Genomic DNA, 11,829 nt, shown 5'->3' with positions numbered 1-11,829 from the left:
GTATTGTGTTTCAAAAGAAAAGCAACTGGGCCCAAGTCTCCATCTACAATCAGCGTATACCAGGGTGGCAGAGCAACCCTGAGATGTCCCCGTTTGCCAAAATAAAGCAACTGTGTCTCAGATGGATGCATTTGATCTTAATCCACTTCAAAATGGACTCCACATCCTCTCCATCCCACTTAGGCACTCTGTGGAATTGACTATAGTCAGCCTTTGAGTGTAGCGCTTGACTCTGCTGCTATTATGATTTCCCCAATGCTAATAAAGATCAGTGTCTATCTGCCTTCACACCTCACTTGGTGGGGAGAAACCAGTGACAGGACAATATTGGAGCAGCCATCTCCAAAAAGGCTGAGAGATTTCAGGCTGAAGAGTCGGGCACGGTGCTCTGAATATGTCACACAGGTTCTTCAAAAGACGAGCAGAGTCGGTATTCACCAGTGAGCGCACACCCATCTGCTCATTGTCTTTAGAAGTGGAACAGCGTCGACATTGGCCCCATGTGGCAGCCTGCTAAATTTAATGATTTACACACAAGCACACCAACGCTGTTTGGAGACGGTGTGTCTGACAGGTTGTCCAATTTCCATGGAAACTCCGGATTTCCAGCTGCTTGCCTGTCAGTGAGCCTTTGTGTTGTCAATCATTCCCAGGAATGATAATAGTAATTTTAGCAGTCACAGATTTTCACTCATCTGCAACAAAAACGGGCATAAATCATACTCCATGGTGCTCGCTTACTGTACTTTTGAATTTAAATGGCTTTCTCTCAAACTTTAAGGGAGGAAACAAAATTCAGTGCACAGAGATCTTCTCACTATGGCTTACTTTTATAATTGCAGCCCTGTAATAAACACGAACAGCTTTCCAGCTTTTGATCCAGATTGTCATTTTAAATTCATATAAGTTGATTTTACCCCATGTAGAAATTCAGAAAAGTGAAAATTCATGAGCTCGGGGAATAGATGGGTCTCATTATGAATGCTAGGACTGAGATGTAAGGATTTTTGTAACCTTAGAGACTATTTTGGGGACCATTTCTAATAATAAGAGATCTGCCTCAAAGGTCGAGACTGAACAAAATCCAACAATGTCCATAAAGGTCTCTCTCCTAAAATGTCACCTGTGGAAAGACTGTCGCAACAACCAATAGTTTTGTTTTTTTTATCAAGTAGGAACCAACCACACACACCCAGTATGCCATCACAGTGCGAAGACAAGGAGGAAACGCATTTCGAACACAACCTTCCAGAGCTACACATCAAACTGACCAGAGACCGACCGACTGTGGGGCAGTAGCTTGAAAGTTGGCCTTGCCATCACATTTAAAAAAAAATAAAAATGTGATAGCAGTTTCAAATAATTATACCTATAGACCATTTATAATAACATAAGGCTCATTAAAATGGCCCTTTAGAGCTACAATACCGCTCAGGAAAATTGTGTCATAGTTTCAGAGTAGCTACCAAACTACTCAATTAAATGGATTGATATTTATATATTACCTTTTTACTCAGTTGAGCATTTAAAGCACTTTCTACTGCAAGTCTCATTCACACGCATAGGTGTCAAGCATTGATCCACCACCTTCCAAGTGGCAGATGACTTGCTCTACCACCTGAGCCACATCCGCCCCTTGCTGTGTATCACTTAGGCCCATTGTAGAATAATTGCACAGGTTGTTTTCCAATCCAATTCCAATTTCTTTTGTTTTTTTTTAAGAGCAAAAAGTTTTTTTGTCTTCATGTCTCATTGGGGATGTTGGTGTCTTGTTTATACTCTCTTAAGAACATCATCTACACTTAAGCCCTACCCAGTGCTTTTAAATGTGATACCAGTGAGTCATTTACAACAACCAGGTGTGGAGAGAGTGAGAGGCTGTCACAATTGCTAAACTCTGCATTTCATAAAACCTACTTTATGCCATGACAAGGAAAACAAATCTAATCATTGCTTTTAGTTGTGTACCAGAAAGTATTGAAAACATCATTCCCTGAACAGCTATTCTAATAATTCACATTAATCAAGTTGGTATGAAGCAGGAAAATACTGTTTGCTCCAGTTTAAATACTCTGCTTTTTTCCTGTATTATGCGCTCGTAAATGACTAGATCTGAGTCTTTTAGAGTATTGGTCTAACAAATGAGGTATTTCAGGACATCCCCTTGGGCTTTGAGATTTTTTTTCTCCGTTTTTTTCTGAGATTTATTAGAGTACTGTAACTCCAGGCCTTTAAATTTTCTACAGAGCGTTTAATTTAGTTTCCCCACAGAAGCCTCGTGTTAAACAGTCTTAATTTGCAAAATCCTAAATTGTTTTCTCATCCCTGCTGTAATGTTACATTTTAATATGACTGTTGAAAGAATTTTGTTTACACCTAACAGATAAAAACTAAACTTGTCAGAGTAGATTGTATATGCAGGAATCCTTTCGTAGTACCATTTCATTCAACAACATCACAACTGGGAAACAGTTCTACACTGGCTTGAGAACCCATTGTTACCGTAGCATAATAGGACTGCTGTACGTTAAAAGAAAAATTACAGAGCCAGCTGATGGAGGGGGATAAAATTCAGAGATTAAAGTCATTTATCATCCATGCATCCATGCATCTGTGTGAGGTTGGCTCAACTCATTACCAGCAGACCCTGCTGCTTACTTATGCCTCAAGTAGATAACCTAACAAGGTTATAACCTATACTTCTTTATTGGATTTATCAATAAATGCTAATAAAGAACTCTTATTTTAGCCCAGCATCACCATATTTACCTCCGCCAAGGAAGTAATTATTTGTATCAAAATGATTGATTGCATTGAAATCTTTACCAGAGGGAGGGGCTTGGTCCAACTTGAAGATGATTAGCTTTTGGAATTGATCCAAAGCTAGATTCAGATGCAGAACTTTTTAAACTGCTATAACAGCTATAACATAGTGTAGCTACACAAATATGCACAAATATCACATTTAATTTGGGAGATATCGTCTTGATGTTCGCAGTGAATGTCAAGACAGATATCTGGATGAGCAGATATCTTATGTATGATGTGGAGGGATTTGTAGCCCTATATATGTCTATGTAGTCCCTGCTCTTTTATCATGTGCATACAGACTCATTAGCTTCCTCACTAATGAACGTGCATGACATTCTGTAATAACTTTCTTGACTTTTTCCTCGCTAAGTTTTGGCTTTATTGTCTCAGTAGTTTTGAAGTTTTTTTTTTTTTTTTAAATATAAATTTACGACTTTAATCTCAGAAATTTCTCAAATTATTACCCCCATCCCAGAGCTCCGTAATTTTCTTTTTATTCTGTAACAGCTCTAATACGCATTGTCATACATCAGTAGCCCAACCAAACCAAAAAACTTCAATAGACCCGAATCCGTTATTTTTAATTTGTCCATTCATCCAGCCTTTTCTGTCGTGTATCTGGGTCGTGTTAATTAGGAATTGATAAATACTGCTGGGATGTACTGAAAAGGATTAGTGGCACATTTTAAGGCCATGACATCCCTGCTGGTTTTCTGTGATACGTTCACTTCAGTTTGAAGTTTCATTGTTGGAATTGTTGCAAATAAAAACAAATCCCGTTTTACATTGTCAGGTGCAGTCTTTATTGTTTTTATACTATAGTTTTTACTAAAACTATAGTCCTGCACAGTTTGTCTTAGAAAAACTGTTCAATCACTATGATGACCAGCTTGTTTGTCGTATTCAAAACATATATAGACATACAGTAAGAGGAAAACAACAACTGAATTTATAAGTCAGGCTGTTTGCAGTTTAAAGGAAAATCAGGACAGATTTCGACTATTTAAGATGCCATTCACAATTTAAAGCTGCTTCAGTCGGTATTTGTGTGTTTGTTATGTTTATACTCATATATGAAAAATGTTCAAACTACAAGCCCTCATACATATTAGAACGACAATCTTAGTAATGACCTAACTTACTAGTTATAGGACTTCTACACGATGCTTTAAAATCCCCATTTCAGCATAAAAGACTAGTGAATTTAGTTGTTGTTAGGTGGTTGCTCCCTGCGACCCTAATGAGGATAAGTGGAAGAGGGTGGATGGATGGATAGGTGGTTGCTAGGGGCTCTGTATGCTGTAGGAGGAGTTCACGGACAGACAGAGATGGAGATTTGGTGTATTACAGTAAGACTCCTTAATACGATGTGATTTTCAAAATAGAACTTTTGAAGATCAAAAGCTTGATAGTGTTTACATGCGTGCGTGTCATTCTGTCTGTAAACACAACTGCTTTAAAAGTTTTGAAGGAATTGTGATGAAACTTTGTAGGCATTTACAGTGCTGTCATGTTACGGATCACTTAAAATGTACGTTACATACATCAAGGTTTTTGAGGCCAGCTTAATGATTTACTGGTCAAAAATTAACAAAAATCCTTAAAAATTAGAAATCAAGTGTGGGGTGTATTTTCAGCAAACATAAAGTACCTTATAAAGATTTAAAATGTAATTGCTCAATTGACCTTTGATCTGTCCTTTAAGACTGATCTAAAGTTCAAAGTGATAATAATGCCGTGCAGAGCTATTTAAACATATGTTTCTTACTGCCATTATTCGTAGTGACAACGTACAGGTATATAGGGGAATGATATATGGGGATTCTAAATATCACATTGCAGTTTGCATGAAAATATCCAAATAATGTCCTATATAATGACCTCTGATCCCACTGTCACATTTCAGATCTGCCTTTCTTTCAAGTTGACCCCATAACGTGTTATTTTTACTGCACTACAGACAATAAGTTTTACACCCACTCCATTTTAAAGTACATTTAAAAGGAACAAATAAAATTAAATAAATATATCCAGAATTTAATAGGATTCCTTTAAAAGTAGATCCTGCCCAGAGAGAAAGCTGCCTTGGCAGAGGTTTGCACTCTCAGGGCGCTTCTTGTTCTATATGATATAAAAAATCTAAAAGCCTGCATATCCTGTTTAGTGACAAAACAACTGTATAACATCTGACTTCAGATGAAGATTTTTAATTACAGTTCTGTTATGTTAATATTTCTGAGTATTAGAGAATGCAATGAGCTTTTTATCATCCCAATATGAATGAAGCAGATTTTATTGATCTGGTAAAAGCTCCACAGTCTAATAACTAAATTGTCCTTTTACTGCATATTTCAATTCCCTTTTCTTTGTCAGCTTGATTTATATTCCTCATCTTCTATGAGATGGCAGTACAGTGCAATTTTCAAACACAAAAAAATGCTCCCACACTCAGTTATGAACATGGTCAAGAATCTATTTGTAGCTCTGGGGAGTAATGAGAGAGCCTTGTAGCTAGTCCTGTGTTTCATTATTATTTCAGTATGACACAGCCTGATGTCACAACCAGACAGGAAGAACAAGATTGAAAAGTGAAAATGGCAGCTGCCGTCACTCAAGGGTGAAGGTGAATCACTGACTCTCTCGCCTCCACACAGCCTACATACATCATCTTCCCCTCCTGGTCACTGCTGAACACAAGTACCAAAAATAGTTTCCATTTTTTTCCCCTTCATTTTCACCTCTGTCTTACAGCACTTAGTTTACAACAAAGCTACCGATAAATGGTGCTTTACTGAGTTTTCAAACGATTAGTCAACTGGTCAACATAAAACTAACAACAGATTTTACAGACAACAAGATTGATACCATTCATGCTTATACAGGGGGAGTGAGGATACTGTTAAGACTTGCGTCTGTATGTTTCGTTTGACTACCACAAAACAAATAGTAGCGCAGATGGCTTTTATTATTATTATTTTCTTTTTACATTTAACTTTCAGCTTGTGCTACGCTAACCGGCTACAGCCACGAGAGAGGTAACAGTCTTTTCATCTAACTTTCTGCAAGAAAGGGAATAATCAGATCTTCCAAAGTGTCAAACTATTTAAGTTATTTATGAAGCAAAGATATCAAAAATACCACCGGTGGAGATTTGCTTCTTTCTCAGGATTTTATCGCTGTTTGATAAAAATCTTCAGATTTTGGACAATCAGGAAATATCACGGTAGCCTGGGTAATTTAGATGAGCATTTTTCACTGTTTTCTTGCATTTTCTAAACCAAAGCGATCTTCTATAATGCAAAGAGTGAGTATTTGCAAACCTACACAGCATGATTTGTTTAATTAGGCGAAAAAAATAAAAATATTCAACTAATTACCATATTGCTAACAGACACAAATAACACTGTCATTGATGGATGAGTGAACATCTCTCCAGAAAAGAAAAAAAACATCCAGATTCTCGCTGCAGTACAAAGTTAGAAGCACTCTCAGCCTGGCAGCAGACCCTGTAGCAGCTGTTCATGATGTATGAGAAGCAGTTGTGTCTTTGTCTCCGCCGAGGAAATGTAATGTGAAACATGCCCTCATGGTGCGAGCACCCATGTATCTGACCCACAGCATCTCTGCTCTCATTACTCACATTACAGAGATGAGAGTAAAATCAATAGGGACTTAGCACCAGGATGTATCATTAAGATAACCCCACGTCTCATTGCTTTATCCTGATCGATGCCAGATTCTTATTCATGGATCAAGAAAGGAGGGATGGAAAATCAAGAGCAGGAATCTACATGTACTATATATTGTATTAAACAAGAGGAGAGTGTATATGTATGTGAATGAGAACAAGAGAGTGACACATTACATACTCACCAGTTTAATTAAAAAAAAAAAAAAGTAAAAAGAAAACCCAGCATTCATTGAAACGGTGTAATTCTCCTTCTTGTTGATATGGGCTTTCAGACCTGGCAGCAGATACACAGTCGGATGGATAGCTGCTCCTGCATCCCTGTCCTCAATCCTAATTTCCTACCTGTCTTGTGTGACATGGTTGTGCATTTACACCCAGCTGGTAGCTATATGATCTCACTATTAACTGGTGACAGGAGCCAACAAAGCCTTATGATACATACATCTGGGACCAGAGGAGGTGCACACACACACATACACACAGGATAAAACCTACCAGTACACGCTTGTCATTCAGCCAGACTGTGCGACATCGGGACATTTGAGTTAGGGTGAGCTCATAATGCACACATCTGAAAGGCAGCCTAAATGAGTCAGGGAAGTGATTTATAGAAACGCTTTGAAGGTGTCTGAGCCTTTGTTGTGTGACATGGGAGGTCTAACAAATCTCATTCAACTTGACCTCCCCAATCTTTGAAAAATGCAGAGGAATATCACACCTGAACAGTGACTGTTCGCACTTTCAAATAGCCAAATTTAACTCGAGCTACACCATTATTTGTATTCACCTTGCACTGCCTCCAGTAGCAAGATTTCAAAACATTCTAATGGTATTTTTCTTTCCACGAATCCTTCAGTGAATCCTGCACAGATCCACGATTCAACAGTGACTTTGTTGATAGACCAGACTCAAGTTTATATCCCCTGTGATCCCTCTAGTAAAGATATGCATACACACACACATATGCACGACGAGCTAGAGAGTCCACAGTAAGACATTGCAAGCATGCATCATGAGCAGAGTGTGTAATGATGTTGCCTTCTTGTATTACCTCACTTTACAAGGCTTTCAGTGAGGATTGTTCAAGTTTGAATTGGTTCACCACAGTAAACAAAACACTGCTGGAGCTGCATCTGTTTTCATCTGTAATGACTAATTTTCCTTCATGTTTTATTCGTTGTTTCAAGGGAACCGCACCCCCTGAATGCAAATCTTTACAGTCCTTACACAAATTTCTAAAGCATTTTCTTTAACCCCACAAAAGTCACGTCTTCAGCGGAGCTGCAGTGACTGTCCCCTCAAGCGTCCGGTTGGCTGGGAGAGGCGGGGGGCTCCAGTCCGGCTGGTAGAAATGGATGTCAAATGTCCGTGCCCAGTTGGCGAAGACGCGCTTCTCTGTTATAAAGCGGTGGTGACTGCCCCGTCGCCCACGCTCATGAGAAATGTACATAGCGCACTCATCTGGGCCACGTGGCTCATAGTAGTGATAGGGGACAGAGTGGTTCTGAGGCTCCCTGCAGTGATGGAAAAAGAGAGAGGGAGAGGGAAGAGACTGTTGACATTTAAAACCACTTTAATGAGTCACAGAGGTTCATGTGACACCAGAATGCATTTTTCATTTCAAGGTGAGGGAGAGAGACTGATCTGCATTCATTTGTTTGAGGTTTGCACGGCCCACACAGCTAAATGTAACTAGTTTTTATGACTTTTTAAATGCCATCTGCTGCTGAAGAGTGAGCGGAAAAGCCAAGCAAAGAAAAAAAGCTAAAAGCAGCAGCTCTGTTTGAACATGAATAATAAGTCTCTTGTGCTTGGTTTAAGTTCATGGCACTTCATATATCAACATTTCATTCAAATCCAACTGAGTTCAGTTTTATTTATCATTCAACAGACATTGCAGGGCACCTGGGATTACTTTGTAAAGTAAAGACATTGCAGTTGTATAGACAGAAACCCGGCAAGGATCCAGTTGGCGACAGTGGGGGAGTGAGCTCCCATTTAATAGGCAGAACAAAGTGATGGGAGGGCAGCTGTTTCGCTCATCACTTGAGATTAGTGTAAAGAGAGAAAAGACGTACAATGAGATTCACTACAATAAATGCGCTTTAAAGTGCTTTAAAAGATTGAAGTGAAAAATATAGAAGCGTGACTGAAAGAAATACGCTTTTTGCCACAATTTAGCAGAGATAAGTTATTTTCTCAGTTTTGAATTACAAGTGTAAACTTTGAGATAACAATCCAACATTTTGACTTGTGGATGGACGGGGTTGACTTCAGTGTACAGTGGCCCGGAGCAAAAATGCTGTAAAAGCACTCAAAACACTACAGAAGTTGAACAAAACACTGTCTAAATAAAAAAACACAACAGCAGTGTTTCTGGGGACACAATAACATGACAGAACACCCAGTGAAGTGACAGAAAACAGAACATGTGAAAGACTGCGCTGAGACACAGTTAAAAGCAGCAGAGTATTTGTTGTAAATGTAAATTCTTATAATACCTTAAATACATGTTTGCTATTAGCTGTTTACTGTTAGCTTGTCACTTCTGCAACTGTTGCATCCAATCATCATCTCCCCCAAAAACACTTCTGTTGTGTTTTGTGTGCTTTTGCAGCACTTTTGTATTTGCTGGTGTTTTCTTACATTGCAGGTTGTTTCACTGGTTGCAAAAAAGAAGTTTCATGGTACATAAGGCTGATCACAGCCTGCACAAAGTAACACCTACTGGCACTTGCAATATAAATTACTACGTGACTTAGTAGGTAATTCTTTTCCCCACCTGCACTGTTACAAACAATCTTAGGTGTCTTCAACTTGCCAAAATCCCACACTGTCCTGGTTGTGGCCAAAATGATTCTACTATAGGACCAGGTAGAAATAAATGTTACAGTGTTAGAATATTACAAGGTTACACTTTCCACTCCACTCTTTACACAAACTTTAGCTTAGAATGTCTTTGATTTCTCAGACAGATTAACCACTTCCTTCAATTGATTTTTGTTTAAGCTGTCATAGCACAAGAAGGTCTGAAGGTCATAGGACCAGTCTGTCTCAAAGCTGGCAAAGAGAGGCAGACAAACATTCATGCTCATATTCACACCAATTTAGAAAGAATATAGAATTGCTAACTTAACTTGCGCATCTTTGGACTGTGGGAGGAGCTGGAGCATCTAGAAAGAACATCTATGTCTTTCTTTTTTAAAAGTAGAAGTACACAACACCATACATGCCCAAAATATGTTGAAACTTGCATGTTCTGTTTCTTAGTAAACAGCATTACAGCATTCTGGTTTGAGGCTTTGCACAACATTGTAGACCCCGAATGCTCTGAAGTGTCGGATGTACTTGAGGTCAGGGCGAATTCTTTCTTTAACAGGCTAGTAAAATATTTCTTTATACACAAGGGCATTGTAAGCTTGAACAAAGAGTGAGCCAAACAAACTGCTCTCACAAAGCTGACAACATATTATTGTGTTATAACAGTGTAGCAAATACTCTGCACCGTATTCTGTTTCTAAAATTGGAAAACCCAGCCTTAATGGTGTTAATGATTTTTCATCTTAATTTTCCTTTGCAGATTAACTGCACAGATTTTCATTTAAATTAAATTAGATGGTGAAGAAAGTAGACTTCCTGTTTGTGTATTTCAAACAATTTTCATTTCTGAATTTTGCCCAGTGTTAAATCACTTCTTCACACGCATCTGTCATAATAGCTGAGATTCTGCTGAAATATTAATGAGGCATTTTAGCATTTTCACCTACGCCAGTCATCACGTCCATAGAGCAATTTATCTTCATATATTAATCATTATGCCATTAGATTTTTTCCACATCTGCCCATTTTTCTATTCAGTGTGAGCTCAAATCAAATTTGAGTCTTGGACTTGTATGCATTTCTGACTGTGATACATTTTAAATGTGAGTTTGTAAGATATTGCAACTGCTGAGCAAATGATAGCGCTGGTTTACATCACTCGAAATGCTTTAATAGCATGAAAAGACAAGGGTGCTGGCTTTGTTAGTTCTGTTTCAGTTAAAAAACTGCAACAGTAAAATGAAAATTTTCAACTGTATTATATAATTTTTTTGTAAGATCAGGAAAATAATTAGTTCTGAACCCCTTCTGCTTTTATAATCTCAGTGGCAGATGTATCCTTTTATTTTTTTTGTTTCCAGTTGTCTTGCACAACACTGAAACTTTTGTGTAACAGAAGTTGTTCAGCGTTGTCATGAACAACATTGTCATGAAAGCCTAACAGGGAGGGTTTCATGTTGTTCCCCAGCTTCTCTGCACACGCTGGGAGTGCAATAAAAACTGTGAGTTCTAAAAACACCTTAAAATGTGGGGAAATGTACTTCACCACTATGATTAATCATTTATTTAAAAAAAACCAAACAAACAAAAAAAATACTTTTAGAAATCTGGCCACTGTGTAAAAATCACAAGCCCCAAAATTGACTTACATTTTTTTTTAAGAATCAATTTGTTTTTACAAAGAAGTGTTCCTTTGGGGAAAAAAGGAAAGGTGGGCATTTTAAAAGCAGTCCATAAACAGCATGTAGCAGCAATTTAAGTAAAAAAAATTCCCCTGCATCTTACGACTGAAAAAAGTTATATAACAGAAAAGGCAGCACTGAAGGAATAGTAAGGAATATTTTAATATTACAATTCATGCATTATTTATATTTGTTAGTTATTTATTAATGCTTTAGCGTTATATATTTATACACACACTTGAATGTCAATAAAGTGAATCTGACATGGCATTTGAGGTACACTTTTAAATTCGCAGTAGCATCGCATTCAGTAAAAATCGACTGACTGCAGTCATGATGTAAACTAAGAGACACGCTAAATATTGGCTTAGGCCAATGATTGCTCAAAGAAATGAAACAGCAGCACACCCTCGTCGTTATTGTCTATATTGAATTTGTGCTAAAACCCAAAATAAAAAAAATATTCTTTAAGCAATCACAGCCAAGGACAAAGATATACAGAACATTTTACAGTTTGTTCTTTTTTATTGAGAAATCTAATAAGATTTGTTCCCTGTTCAATAAAATCCCCCAATTAAAGCACAGGCTGAGACCGATGAGACGTGAGCTGTAATTCAAACCATTAAACTCTGCTAACAAGGCTGGTTAATTTGGTTGCCAGAATCAAGAGGGATTCACAAACTGCTGCATAACCCATACAGGGAGTGCAGAATTAGAAGTTGTATTGTTGAGGAATAATGTTATTATTGAACAACAACCATGTTCTCAATGAACCCAAAAAACTCATTAATATCAAAGCTGAATGTTTTTGGAAGTAGTTTTTAG

The 11,829-nt window shown here is 37.9% G+C and overlaps 1 protein-coding gene across 2 annotated transcripts in view; it reads right to left on the bottom strand.

Annotated features, from left to right (window-relative positions):
* Positions 1 to 5,760: 5,760 nt before the first annotated feature.
* The window catches only part of st6galnac5a (ST6 (alpha-N-acetyl-neuraminyl-2,3-beta-galactosyl-1,3)-N-acetylgalactosaminide alpha-2,6-sialyltransferase 5a), a 66,385-nt gene continuing 60,316 nt past the window's right edge, over positions 5,761 to 11,829 (bottom strand). The window contains exon 5 of one of the 2 annotated variants that reach the window (XM_005924550.3): positions 5,761 to 8,016. In XM_005924550.3, coding sequence (XP_005924612.1) covers positions 7,767 to 8,016 — 250 coding nt within the window. In that variant the 3' untranslated portion in view covers positions 5,761 to 7,766. The remainder of the gene's footprint in view (positions 8,017 to 11,829) is intronic. The other variant, XR_315952.3, reaches the window with a different exon arrangement.

The sequence above is a fragment of the Haplochromis burtoni genome, unplaced genomic scaffold (assembly GCF_018398535.1).
Source record: "Haplochromis burtoni strain Fernald_Lab_line unplaced genomic scaffold, NCSU_Asbu1 Contig_78, whole genome shotgun sequence".
Taxonomy (NCBI): domain Eukaryota; kingdom Metazoa; phylum Chordata; class Actinopteri; order Cichliformes; family Cichlidae; genus Haplochromis; species Haplochromis burtoni.
The sequence above is the reverse complement of the archived record's forward strand: the minus strand, read 5'-3'. Positions and strand labels throughout refer to the sequence as shown.